Source organism: Lissotriton helveticus, chromosome 4_1 (assembly GCF_964261635.1).
Source record: "Lissotriton helveticus chromosome 4_1, aLisHel1.1, whole genome shotgun sequence".
NCBI classification, from domain to species: domain Eukaryota; kingdom Metazoa; phylum Chordata; class Amphibia; order Caudata; family Salamandridae; genus Lissotriton; species Lissotriton helveticus.
The window spans coordinates 305,997,883-306,012,899 of NC_136063.1; the positions used below are offsets into that span (position 1 = coordinate 305,997,883).

The window sequence follows — 15,017 nt, forward strand, 5'->3', positions numbered from 1 at the left end:
CCCCCCCAGAGGCCTTCGCTCCGGATCACTGCATCTAGCGACCACAACAAAAATCAACAAAGCTAGGTGGGGTGGTCGCTCTTTTTCCCACATGGCTGCTAGGCTCTGGAACTCCCTCCCCCTCGCCCTCAGAGGGAACCCAAACAGGATGGCTTTTAGGAAAGCGCTGAAAACACACCTGTACACTAAAACTCGCTAACCTCCCGGGTAGCCCATCTTTAGCAATCAATGTAAGCACTGCGAGGCCTCCGGGCAGTTTTGGCGCTATATAAATATAATTTTTCATTTCATTTCATTTCATGTGGGTGATGTCCACACTAAGACTGGTCTATGCGACTTGCATGAATAATGCTCTAAACTCAATTAGTTCATACCAGAATGTCTTGTCTTAGTGCATAATATATTTTATGAACTATTTATTCTCTATTGGGCGGTGTCTTTCATAAATCTGAATATCTGCTGGAAATATGCTTTTGACAATTCAAAATGACAAAGAAAGAAGACTACTTGCGTTTACGTACAATGATATGCATTAATAATTATTCCAGGGAGATAAGATACATTTACTTGATTTATCTTACCTGCTGAGAAAGGAATGAATGCCTCTTTCTTTACAAACGTTCCTTCTGAGTCAAGGAAATGCTGTGGGTAAAACTCTTTTGGTTTTTCAAAATGACCCTCATCGTGTAGGACAGAAGACAATAGAACAGTGACTGCAGTTCCCTATGAAGAAGACAAAAAAAAGCATCATTAGATATGAAAAATTTATGAAGAGAAGTAACTGTGGATTTAGCGTCTTCTCTAAATTCTTGGACTGCAGATGGAGTGCATTAGACAACTGCTGTGACCCAGTGCAACCCCATAGATTGATGAGGATACTAGAGTCCCCGATCCTATTCTAACCTGGATTAGATTGTTTCCTGTAGTCTCTCCCAGCAAGTCTGAATATGGTCAATGTAATTGTCTTCTTAGTGACTTAAAACAAGGCTGCATCCTCCATTTTCATTATGCATTGCTGATTTACTGTTTTCTTTGGAGGGACCCAGAGGTTTACCACCAAAACTCGCTAACAAGTGTATTATCCATCTGCTTCATGGTTCAACTCTTAGATCAGCATAAGGTTAATCTACAAATGTACATCAACAATACTCAAATCTATTTCCAGCTGGATTCGAATCTGAAATCTCATTTTAGCCGGTTTAGGTTTCCAGCTGTAGGAATGAGACTTTACATTATCTGAACAGAAACAAAATTAAGATATTAGTGTTCTCTGGAACAGAAAGTAAATCTCCACATACTCTCATCTACATCCATCGGCAGATGAGATGCAACAGGGGTGAGGCAAGGAGGCACTGGGTGCAGAGGTGAAGAGGATAGGGCTGAAGTAAGACAGGTGTGTGGAGAAAAAGAGGACAACAATCCCCACCACAAGGTTGGGTACCATGTAAGAGTAGTCTGTATTATTGGGCTCCATCCAGCAGTGTGTAATGTCTATTATGGCGAGCTTCCCTTGGTTTTATGTGGTCATAGCCTCAATTTATTCAATTTATACTTACAACCATTGATAGAATCCCTGGCAAACATGGGCTGTAAAGTTTTTAACTATGCCGATGATACTCAGCTATTGCTGAGTATCGACAACACAACATCGGCTCAGTCCATGGCCCAAGACACACTACGGTTCACTGTAAACTGGATGTCGCTCAACCTATTGAAAATCAATCCAGATAAAACGGAGGTTCTTGTGGTCTCAACCGCTACTTCCCCTTGGAATGACTTATTCTGGCCACAAGAACTTGGACCTACCCCAAAACCATGCCCTAGTGTAAAGAGCCTTGGAATGAAAATTGATCAGGAATTATCAATGACCAACCAAGTATCTGCTGTGGTCGGCTCATGCACTAATCTGATTAGGCAACTACGCAAGCTCGCCCCCTTACTCTCAAGGAATATGCTTCGAACCATTGTCTCAGCCACGATTGTGTCCAGAATTGATTATGGCAATGCATTATACCTAGGCCTCCCAAAAAATTCCCTCGACCGTCTACAGGTCACCTTGAATGACGCAGCTCGCTTGATATTTGGAGTACCTAGGCGGACCCACGCATCTCCCCTGCTTTATAGGCTGCACTGGCTCCCTATGAAACAAAGAGTCGAATTCAAGAGCATGTGCATCTGCCATAAAGCAATTCATGGTCAGGCGCCAGCCTATATAAAAGATAGGCTCAAAATTTATGAACCCAAGCGCGCTCTGAGATCCTCCGATTCCCTCCTGTTATCCTGCCCACGTTTCAAACTGGCAACAAAAGGAGGCAGAGCTTTCTCAGTCCTAGCCCCTACTATTTGGAACAAGCTACCGGAGGTGCTTCGCAGAGAACCCAACCTTCTCCGTTTTAGGAAAACCTTGAAAACTTTGCTTTTCAAGGACGCGTTTACACTCCCGTAATTTAAGCTAACATCCTTCACTTTCACCTTTGTTGCTGTACTTTGTCAGAAGCGCTTTGAGACCTGTCGGTGAGTTGGCGCGATACAAAACCCAGTTACAAATTACAAATTACAAATTACACGCAGAGAGCCGCATCACTTGTAGATAGTTAGGACATGTGAGTTCTCTGCATTTGTGTGCCAGGAATTATGTGGTCCCAAAGTCTGTGCAACCAGTCTGCATGTTCTGGTGTCCTGTCTGTGCCCCCTTTGACTTGATGACTTATTTGGCAGCACATAGGGCAGGTGCCATGGCTTTCCCCCTACTGGAGCACAGCCTGTAGGTCAGCACATTCAGTAGTCCGAGTAAGACATAGTTGGGGAAGCAAGGGATCTCAGTATCAAATATGTCACTGTTGGCCTTAAACACTCCAATATCCTCCCAATGTCCTCCCAATATCTTTTGAGCTTGGGACATCTCCACAGAAGATGAGGCAATGTGCCGGGGCTTCAACAATTAAGCCAATATCCCTCAGAGGTGCCAGATTGCCATTTAGCCATCCTGACGTCAGTATAATACCAGTAGTGAGGTATTTTGAGCATGGCATTTCTCACTGATGGAGGAGATATGGGTCCTGTAGAGTATGGCTGACCATTCTTTGGGGGTAAAGGAGTGTTTCAGTTGTCCCTCCCATCTCTTTTGAGCCAGAGATTTGAGGAGTCAAGAGACTTATTTAGGAAACTAAATGTCTGAGAGTAGGTGCTTTTGTAATTAACCATTTTTCAAACTTTGTGAGTTGTCTGCTGGCAAGGGGTGGACCAAGGGATGTGTAACCCATTGCTTAATATTATTGTATCACCATTTCACCTGCGCAGGAAACCCATAGTTTGATTGAATTTGATAAAGGCTATGAGATCATTATGGTCAAAGAGATCACCAATTCTTTTGCAGTTGGCATTCTGCCAGGTATGATATTCTCTACCTGTCACTGCCAGTGGGGAAGACCCCCTGACTGCAGCTTTTACCAAAGCTCACACTATTGGGGAGATATAGACACCTGGGGGCTGGTGTTTTTAAGAAGCCATATTATTTTCCAGATGTGACTCCCTCCACGAAAGCACTAGTTAGCATAAGGGGCTTAGTCCATTTTATTATATATCTCAGTTAGGCATCAAGGTAGTAGTAGAAACAATCTCAATAAAGCTGTACTCCACTGTTTTCTCTAGTGTAGTGCACATTTTGAGCCCTTGGCAAGGAAGAGCTGAGCCCTGTCTTTTTGTAGGAGTAAGGTTGAGGATGTGTGATTTCTGAACATTCACTTTAAAGCCCAAAACCTTTCCTAAAGCCTCCAACTCTCTCAAGAGGGTTGGTATGAAGAAATGGGGCCGGGAGAGGACATCATCAGCACTAAGGACAAATTTGTGTTCCTGGCACCCTAGGGTGATTCCAGAAATATGGATGGCGTCCTTTATACTCTCTGCCAGTGGCTGCAATAATAGGACGAAGAGGAGCAGTGACAGAGGGCATCCTTGTCATGTACCCCAGGCTAGCTCAAAGGTACACAGAATGGTGCCGTTACCCGCACATGAGCATTGGGCCTGGTGTATTTGCACCACGCTCATGTCTTAAATCAAGGGCCAACACTTTAGTGTTCTATGGAGGAAGGGCCAGTGAACTTGGTTAAATGTTTTTTGAGTCAACTTACAATTGGAGTGCAGGAGATATGGCATGGGACGCCTTAGCTATCATGTGCAACAGTTACTTTGTATTTCCGCTGCAGTTCCTTTCTGGTATGAACTCTGTGTAGTCTGGGTCTATGAGACTTTGCATAGCTAAACCAGTATGAATGCACAGGGCTTGGCATCTACATTTAGAAGGGTTGTTAGTCGATAGGAGGAGCAAAGAGCAGGGTCTTATCTTGGTTTAGGGAATCACCATTATCACCACCTCACACATGAGAAAAGGAGTGTACCTGTACCTCCCAATGATTTATAGAGGCAGGTGAAGATGGTGGCCAATTGTGGACTAAATGCTTTGCAAAAGGCTAGGGTAAACCCATCAAGCTCCTGAGTTCAGCATGGTTGGAGTCTAACTATGCTGTGAAGTACATCATCGACGTGGGTGAAATCTTGTGGTTCGGGCTTCAGAGAAGTAGACCTTCATGTCCTTTGGGTTCTGGGCAATGTCAGGAAGTAGTCCAGCCTAGCATACATCTGGCCTGAGGAGATGAAGAAGGTGTGGCCCATTACCCCTCACATTTTGGGCACAATAGAAATGATTGAGATCCCTTTTGTTTTTAAAATCGTATTGAATGACATTGTCACTTTAGATCATTTTGCAAGTATTTTGAATATAAATAGTCTCAAATTGATGACTGACATGAGTTTATGTGTTTCATTGATAAGGAAGATCCTTATCACGGTGCAGAGAATCCTAAGGAGCTGTTCTGTGTTCATCAAATAGACATCACTACATTCATTGATCTAGTAGTCCTAAGAGTTTTAAAAAGTGTTCTTATTTTAACAGTGAAAACACATGTGACCCATCTGCTATTTGATTTCAAGAACCTGAATACCTAAAAAAGATTTATTTACTCAGCACAGATTATGCTACTCACCACAGTCTATTAATTTGGTTTTAGAATAAGTCACTACATATTGGAAGGAAAATGTTATTGAAAAAAGGATTTGAGAAACTAAAGTTTGGCAAATGCAGGATACTTATACCTTGCTCAGACCATGCTAGCTTCCTAGATAAATTATTTTAAAAAAAAGACTCTGCTGCAAATAACCTGCACTAGCATTGCACCTCTAGAAGGTTTAAAGACACCATCACTTGCTAGAATGAATTTTACACAGATTGCAGATTCAAAATAGAAAGGAAATAATGATTTGAATGAAACGGTGTAGAATGGACATAACATTTAATATTGTTAGACTCCGGTGGTATATATAGTCTTACAGCCAACAAAATATTGATACATTTATGCATAGTTTTCCTTGTTTCTTCCTTACAATCCTACTACCAGAAAGATTATGATCTCTAAAAAAGAAGCATCATACAATCTTTTCTATTTTTTAATAGATAGAGAGCACTCTTTTCCTTTGCTGAATATCCATATCTTATTTTCCTCCTGAATGTAATTTCCTTGCCTAACACTGATTTCTAGTTCTACGATGGTCTGAAACATATATTTCTAGCATTTCTAACATTTTTATACAACATGCATCTATTTTTCCTCATGAGTATCATTGATGGACTAAAGTCAATCCTGTAGGGGGGTGCTAGAGAGCTGGTGGACAACATGGCCGCACCCTAGGGAGGCTCAGTCAGCCCGGGAACATTATCCGACATAATCCTGCATGGAAGAGCAATATTTACGCCTGAAAACCAACGGCATGCTCTACTAAAGACAACAGGAAGCTGTGGAGATAGCTAGAGGCTGCTGGCCTGTTGCCTGCTCCCCCGGGGCTGCCTTTCTATATTTGCGGCTTAGACCCGCACGACAAAACACAAGATGGGGGAGCTAAACTTATGAAGACGGCGGCAGCTGTAGACTCTGACCGTGCCGTTGATGGCATGAGCTCTGACCTTTGCGGCGCGAAGCTGTGATTTTCAGCGGCGACCAGCCGGATATTGCCTTCTATATAGGCTGAAGGGGGCTATCTCCAGAAGAAATGGTTGGGTTGGAGCGACGGCCGACCGGGAAGTGGTGGACGAGCAATCCTGAAGACCCATGCTACCATCATCCGTTTGCCTGTCAGGAAGGTGAGAGTAGTTTGGGCCTCTGGGCACCTTATTTGAGCCTTGGCCGGGGTTGCAATGAGCAGGGGAGGGGGCGCAAGCAGCACAGCCAGATAAATCTGCAGTCGCGGGACTGCAGGGAGGTGCAGCCGCGTTACCGACCCGATTCAGGGCCGCTTCGCTGGAGGACTGCCGGGGCACTGAGGTCCTGAGAACATTGTGAGGCTTGACTGTATGTGCATGGTCTCTGCTGCAGGGATCTAGCGGGGTGGACGTACGGACACGACTGACTACACTGCTGCCCTCCTGTGGCCCACAGGGTGGTCAAGATGTGCCAAGGCCTTCGTGGCTGCCTCGTGGGATTCTAGACCAGAGGCGAGCTGGGCGAGAGAAGTGGCGTGAACCGCGTAGGCCGCAGTCGCGGGACTGAAGGGGTTGAGACCCCACCGCTGACCCGGTTTTGGTGCCGCTGTGCTGGGGTCCTGCGTGGGACACTGAGGGCTACTGCATCTTGGGGGCTGAATTGCGCACCTACGATCCATGCTGCAGTGATTCGGGAGCAGAAGAAAGCCGGGAGAGGCGGCGAGCCCTGCGCTGACATCAGGAGGTGATTGACCTAAGCCGTTGCACAGTAAGCGAGGCGACAGGCCCCGCCGGTTTATAGTGTGCTCTGGTCTGCTGATACACACAACGCGCCTATGGAGAGCTGGTGGGGGAACCCACACGGTGCTGTGGGACTGAGTTCAGACAAAGCTGTAAGTCAGAAGCGTGGAAGAACCTAATCCCACTGAAGCATCTCCTATAGGACCTCTTGCCGAAGTAACTCTTGGTGTTCTTTGTGTGGGACAAGCAACGATCTCCAAAGCTATAGAGTACAGAATGGGTCGTACGGAAGGCAAACAAGCACAGCTACCATTCTCTGCACAGAAACAGGCTCCTAATGAAGACTTAGAGTCACAACGGGAGGAAGAACACGAAGGGGATATCAAACCACTACTCCTCGCTAAGTGCTAAAGCTTGTCATCTACAGAATCTAAAATGGATACCATGAACTTGCGAATTAATTTTATTGCGCAATAACTTGAAAAACATAACTGGCGCATATCGGCGGCAGAGCAGCGCATCTCCTCACTTGAAGACAGCTCTACTACTAACTGCGCAAAACTACAGGGCATAGAGAAGCATTTGAAATTATAGCAGCTAAAAATGAAGACTTGGAAGCGCACTAGCACAGAAACAATCTGCGTATAGTAGGTGTCCCAGAGTCCACTGCTACAGGCCGCATGGAGGAATACATGGAACAACTGCTGCTGGGCCATTTTGGAGCGGAAGTTTCCTTCAAAGTAAAGGTGGTGGAGAGAGCCCACTGGGCGCGCTACCCAGTCCTATCATGGCGTGTATCCTCAACTACAACAATCGCGATGTAGTGCTATGACTGGCAAGCCAAAGAAAAGCAAGATTTGATCCACGATGGTGTTAATTGCGATATACCTGGACATCACATTAGCGGTGCAGGGAGCATGGAAACAATTCATCCCTGTCAAATGGAAGCTTCAGCAGGTCAATATATAGTACTCCATGCTCTACACTGACCGAATGGGTGTTCAGCACCACAGAAATATGCATGTTTTCAATAACCCGCAGCAAGCCCAGGACTTTCTAAAATCCTGCATGAGGTGCTCACCTACATTACAAGATGATGATCGTGGTTCAAGATGGCGCTCACCGATTTATGAGGAAGACTGGGGACAGACTAAGCAAGATTTGACCCTTCTCCCTGCTCAAACTTAAGCTGGCAGGAAAAGCATACCGCTCTGAATGCTCTGTCCTTATATTTGCACCAATGTGCTCCTACAACACTGTAAAATACCTTGATGTATCTGTCACATGATGAAGATTTTCCAGACCCCCTCGCACTACGTGAGGTGCACAGACGGTCTCTCTGGAGCATATCCCCAGAGGGAATTCCCCCGAAGGATGTTTTGCAATGTTATGTCATTAGTTGCCACTGGTCAGTCAAGTTCAAAAGATACTTTATTCGGTTTAAATAACAAAAACCATAAAAGTGTACAGGCATTAAAAAGTCCACAGGCCACCAGACTGGATAGTAAATACTAAAATATAACATAGATACAAAACAGGGAGCAACCCCTGAAATATACAGTACATGGTGGCAAGAGTTTAAAATCAACAACATGAGCAATAGTAACCTAATTGGGAAATACATACAATAGTTGATATTTATAAAAAGTCCTCTAGGACCAAGCGATCTTTTTGCCAAGTCTCACTGCTATAGTTAAAAATTTTGCCACATTATAAATGACCCATATTTCTGTCAACAGTTGGAGGTACAACAAAGCTGGCTTCACTTGCCTAAAGCCCTTTCCTTTTAACAATGGTATAATAAATTTTAATCTAATACCCTTGAAATGATCACAAAAGAACAGGAAGTGAGCCGTGTCCATAATTGAGCAGCCATCACATTTGCATAGAACTAAGTCCATGCTCCTAGTCCAAACAGGGCGGCCAGAAATTAAAAGATGAATTTTGTTAAGTCGGAACCTCGTTAATAAATACCTATGGTTGGCATTATTCACAACTTTAAGATACAGTTCCGGTTCGGGGTCAGGTGAAACGATCAGCTGGTGGGTCCTAACAGAGGGTTTAAGCAGCTCCCTGCCCTCTCTGTCCATTCCTCTGTTTAGCAAAAAAGTGTTTTTGACCCATTTCAGATCCCCTTTCACCAAGTTTAAGGGTTTATCGAACAATTCGGGCCGTCCTAGTTTTTCACACATTTGTTGCACGTACTTCAACCAGGGGATCTTTTCCCAATGGTCCAACAGTAGACAATCCCTTAAAATTTCATGGTTTACCTCAAGCTCTGGGTTTAACCAGACTGCCAACCATTTTAGTAAAGGGGCCATGGCAATTTTATCCTCCAGGTAACCCATGCCACCCTCCTGATGAACTATATAGTTTGCGGTGGATTTTGGGAGGGAAAGAAGTGTTTTTAAAAAATTGTCCTCTGTGACCTGAAGCGATGAGACCTGCTTAAAGCCCCACAGGTCGGCCCCGTACGTGGCGATTGCAGTACATTTGGAAGCGTATACTTTTAGTACTGCCTCAATGGGCTTCACCCCTAATTTGCGGGAGAAACTTAGCACTGCCGAGATTGAACGTGCCAAGGATGTTTTTTTCTCCACCGGTTGGGGATGCCACGTGGAGCCTTCATCGAAGACCACCCCCAGATAGGGAAATCTAGAAACTCGTGACAACTTGTGTTTGTTACAAAATAATGACATCACTTTGGACTTTGCTTTGTGACCTACTACCATAACATGAGACTTGCCAAAGTTAACGCTTAGATCAAGATTATCCATAAAAACATAAAAGGAGTTCAGCAGGTCAGTCATTACTAGTGTACTCTTAGGTGCAATTACTAGCAAGCTATGCTCCCTTGATGATTTGCTGCTGTCCTTGGAAAGAGTTAGAAGAGAGATGTGCACTTATCAATCTTTGCTAAGTATATTGGTTGTACTGTTGTTTACGTGGGTTCGGTGGGATATATTTCCCCCGTGGGTTTGGGCAGCATGGATGGGCAGTGGGGTGGGAAGGTCATCTGAGGACATATGTGTTTGTAATAAATGGCACTGCTCACTATTTGCACAGACAGGGTTACATGTCCTTCATGATGGGCAGTTCTCATGTGGTAACCCTCATGTGCTTCTATGTTCCCACTCTCCACACAAAAATACATTGCTAACATAGGTTCGGACAAAACTCCTACCATTAATTGCTTAACGTGTAATGTATGCAGTCTTCGTTACCCTTGTAAACGCAGGCAGGTCCTGCACTAGCAAGACAGACCCCACATCCAAGTGGCAATGTTGCAGGAGATGCACTTGTTCCCAAGGTGTCGCCCACGTTTGGCAGGAAATGGGCTGCACACAGTTGCTTCTCCTCCTACTCCACATACGCAAGAGGCACAGCCATTCTGGTTAAAGCAGGCCTGTGGTACTCCTTGTTGGGGTCATTTCAGGATTCGCTGGGCAGATTTAGCTTAATGTGGGGTAGGCTGGCAGGGCACATGTTAACATGGGTGAGTTGCTCTGCACCCAACACAGATGATGCTGGATGCTTCAACATTCTATGGGGGCATATACTATAAATAGACTCTGCCTATATAGTATGCGGGACTTTAATTTGGCAATTGATCTGAACATGGACCGCTCATACACACATCTACTCGCACATCCACAAGCCGTCAAACATCCCACAGCCATTATGGATGACCACCACCTTTTTAATGGATGGAGGTCCATTCAACCAAGCCAGGAGGGTACTTTCTATTCTAGTGTCCACTCCAGCTGATCCCGTCCGCTTGGATCATTGACTCTCACAGAGAATTCTTAGCTGCGGATTTTGAGGAAGACGAAATTCGGGTAGCAGTACCAGGGCTGTGTTCGGGCGAGGCCCCGGGATCTGACGACCTACCAGCCGATTTTTATAAATGCTACATTGATCAATTGGCCCCCATTCTTAAGCAAGTCTTTGAGAAAGCAAGGGATTCCCCCACTGTCCATGAGGCAAGCCTTAATCATATCTCTGCTTAACTCAGGCAAAGAGGCTACCAGATGCGATGCATATAGGCCCTGTCACTAATTACCTGCGACACGAAGATTCTTGCTAAAGTCAAAGCCAATTGGGTGACCTTGCTAATGTATGGCTGGTCCTGCCTGATCAGGCGGGCTTTATTCCTGGCTGAGCCACCTCACACAATTTGTGTACCACATTTGCACTCCTTCATGACATAGACCCTGCGATTTTGGCTGCTGGGATATTCTTAGACGCCACAAAGTCTTTCAATTCCCTTGCATGGGACTCCATGTTTACCATATTAGGCAGAATGGGACTTCCCCAGCCATTCCTTGCATGGATTAGACTACTTTATGCCCAACATGAGGCTATAGTTCAGATCAATAGCTTGTATTCCAATCCTGTCCCTATTAGACATGGCACTCGCCAGGGATGTCCACTATCCCCATTATTATTTGCCCTGGTTGTAGAACCCCTAGCAACACCATAGGGACTAAGGTATAATATACCTCTCCCTACAGGTACTAATATTGTTGTTCACTGACAACATCACCTTATATCTAAGGGAACCTAACATTAGCTTCATCCCAATCCTAAGAGAATTTATGAGATTTGGCTATCTGCCCGGTATTAGATTGAATTGGAGCAAGTCACAAATCTTCCCACTCACCCCCAACACAACTAGATTCTCTCCTGATTTCTCACTATATTGGTGTGAGACTGAAATAAAATACCTGGGTGTGACCAGGAATACGGAGGAAACTCTTAGGGCAAATTATAGGATATCAATTGAAACGATTAGCAACTGGGTGGATCGCTGGATCACACTGCTGCTATCATTAGCCAGCAGGGTGGCCTTGATGAAGATGAACATTCGTCCCAAGCTCTTATACCTCTTCATCAACATCCCATATAATCCAGGAAACACTTTAACACTCTTAGACCTTTGCTTATCAAATTGGCGTGGGGTGGGAAGCAGCCCCAGATAGGATGAAAACTCATGACACAGCCATTCTCCAGAGGGGGATTTGAAGCACCGGATATGGAACTATATTATCTCAGCACTCAAGCTCATTACACAGTCTATAGGCTGCATCCACCACCTTTTATGCCACACCTGGCCATCGAACAGGGATACATGGCACCCATGCCCTTGAATTCCTTCTTGGGATCACATGTCCCCAGGGATAGAGTGACGCACCACACTGTTACCTACACTAACAATATATGGCAGCGCCTTTCTAAAGCAATGGGCAAACCTGTACTCTATTCCCCACTTGTGCCACTGTTGCATCTCCTGCATGCTCCTGTCACCCAGGAGGCTATATGTTGGGAAATGCTTTGTAAAAGAAGCTTAACCACATTTGTACCAGTAGGGCAAGTTTAGAGACCCCCACAGAGCTGTTCACTGGGGAGGGAATTTACCCATTGGAGATATTCCTGTATATACGATTGGGACATGGAATCAGGGACAATATCCCAGGATTCCCCTCTGAACATCCCACTCTAGAGGTATTACACACAGTGTTCATGATGACTGGAACAACACACGCTGTGTTTCAAATATATAGTGCTGCGCTGGTAGGAAGGCCAAACTCACCATCTGGGGCCAAGGAAACATGGGATCGAGATCTGGGCACTCCCATGTCAGATATACAATGGGCTCACTGTTGTGCACAGACTGAGGGCATCACAGCTAGTAGATGGCTGCGAATTATACATTTTAAGTTCCTGCATAGAATCTAATATACGCCTGCATTGCTATTTAAATATAAGCTGAGAAACGATGATCAATGTATGAGATGTCGACAGGAGGGTGCAGCCTATCTGCATTTAGCATGGGCATGCAGCGAGGTTCATAGGACCCGAACCCTCCAGTTCTGCCCCCGCCTCCCCTCAACATGAACACAACATGCAGTACCCCACATTACATTCGTAATAACCAGGAGATTCCCGTGGGGGTAAAAAGGCCATGTTTAATTCTCAACATTGAATAAACATGACAAGCATACACTATGCATATTGATATTCATAATTAAATTTTTCAAAACAACTCTTGTACTTTTCCTGTTCCCCAGCCCTAAGGGAGGAGCCCCATCTGGCTCGCATCTCGCGCTGGGGTATCCTACGCCAGGTGCCGTGCACCTGCCCCCTAGAGTGGTAGGCCCGCACCCCTGTTCCTTGTCCGTCATTACCAGGGCCCACCCCTCTACCACCAGGCTGCCCTGGGACGCCCAGGAGGCTCGAAATCTGTCGCCCTAGCCTCCCCAGCCCGTGGTGACTTCCTCCCCGCGGAGAGCTTACCATATCCCCCCTCAGAGCTGGCCTATGGAGTCCGCCAGGCGGCCTCCCATCAATCACTGTTTATTGCTCGCAGGTCTCTTTTCCGCAACAACGCCCCCCTCAAACCACTATTTTAAGGGACGGGTGGGTGGGAGTTTAAAGAAGGTTGGTCCTGTAGCGAAGGTCAGCTGCGGGGCACACACAGTCCAGTAGTGGTGACGGGAACAGAGACCTCAGTCAAGGGAGGTTGACCTTACATAGGCCCGAGGTCTCCGCCCCCCCACCACTCTGGATGTGCGTCACCCGTGACCCGGAAGAGACAGGGGGGAGGGGGGAGGCGCCCGTCTGCCTATTGGCCGCCCGGCCGCCCAACCTGCAGAAAGTATGGCGGGGCCCGGAGGGGACATGCCCTAAGGGCGCGCCTCGTGATCTTCGTCGCTTGGCATAGGACCCGTACCCTCCAGTTCTGCCCCCGCCTCCCCTCAACATGAACACAACATGCAGTACCCCACATTACATTCGTAATAACCAGGAGATTCCCGTGGGGGTAAAAAGGCCATGTTTAATTCTCAACATTGAATAAACATGACAAGCATACACTATGCATATTGATATTCATAATTACATTTTTCAAAACAACTCTTGTACTTTTCCTGTTCCCCAGCCCTAAGGGAGGAGCCCCATCTGGCTCGCATCTCGCGCTGGGGTATCCTACGCCAGGTGCCGTGCACCTGCCCCCTAGAGTGGTAGGCCAGCACCCCTGTTCCTTGTCCGTCATTACCAGGGCCCACCCCTCTACCACCAGGCTGCCCTGGGACGCCCAGGAGGCTCGAAATCTGTCGCCCTAGCCTCCCCAGCCGGTGGTGACTTCCTCCCCGCGGAGAGCTTACCATATTCCCCCCTCAGAGCTGGCCTATGGAGTCCGCCAGGCGGCCTCCCATCAATCACTGTTTATTGCTCGCAGGTCTCTTTTCCGCCACAAGGGTGGCCAAGGCCCTCAGGTCTGACACCCTCCCCACCTGCGTTCGCAATGAATGACCAAAGTTCTCTTATGAAAGTGTCTGTTCCTAAGTCCGACAGGTGTACCCTGTCCAGGTGGTACATTGCTTCTCCAGAGATCAACCGGTGCTGAATGTAGCGCAAGCGGCCCTTCGCTGAGCACAACCTTGCCAATTCACCATTCAGTCTCCTCACTGAAACGTTCAAAGATCTAACCCGGACTCCTGGGCCCCATGTCCTGCGTGAGAGCATGCCTGACCAAACAATCTTTGCTGCCGGGAACGTGTGCCCCAGCCAGGCAAATTCTGCCAGTAAGGCCTCCTTGACAGGCAAGCGTCCTCTGTCGACCATGTCGTTGCCTCCCAAATGTATCACAATCCAGTCTGGAGACTTGTGTCGCTTCTGTGCTCTGAGTTCCTCGACCATCCGCCTCAAGTGTCGGATCCGCATCCCGCCGACGCCATGCCACAAGAATTCGCTCTCGCCCAAGTCTGCTGGCTTCACCACCTGCCGTTGCTGCAAGCGCACCGCCGCACGACGTACGAAAGAGTGCCCAGAACCCATACCACCAACTTGGGCATACTAATCAGAAGGAGAAAGAGGACACCGTTAAACACCATCCAATACGAGAAGGCCAAGTCTGGTCATAACAAATCAGGCCTCACATATCTTTTGTAGCAGCCCGACGCCCAGCGCCCGACACCCTTTACTGCGTCAGAAGAGAGGCCCGCCCCGGCCGCTAAGGTAGCAGCGCCAATTCTGAAGGAATGAGAGGAAAAACCGGCAGAACCCAGACCCAGTTCCCCCAAGGCCAACCTGAAAACTGCCTTGAATTGATACTGTGACAAACAGTGGCCATTATTGTGAATGAACAGGGCCAAGCCCCCCCCTGCGGGACGTAAGGCCAGGTAGGCTTGCATCCGGGCTACCGGGCAGGCCGCCACCCCTGGGGCGGGACGAAGGTGGATGG

General features: G+C 46.8%; 1 protein-coding gene across 2 annotated transcripts in view; it reads right to left on the reverse strand.

Moving 5' to 3' along the window:
• Positions 1–15,017, reverse strand: part of LOC144828553 (cytochrome P450 2K1-like) — a 207,087-nt gene that overhangs the window by 27,357 nt on the left and 164,713 nt on the right. For both annotated transcript variants that reach the window (XM_078686828.1, XM_078686826.1), the window contains exon 4: positions 582–723. In XM_078686828.1, coding sequence (XP_078542954.1) covers positions 582–723 — 142 coding nt within the window. The remainder of the gene's footprint in view (positions 1–581; positions 724–15,017) is intronic.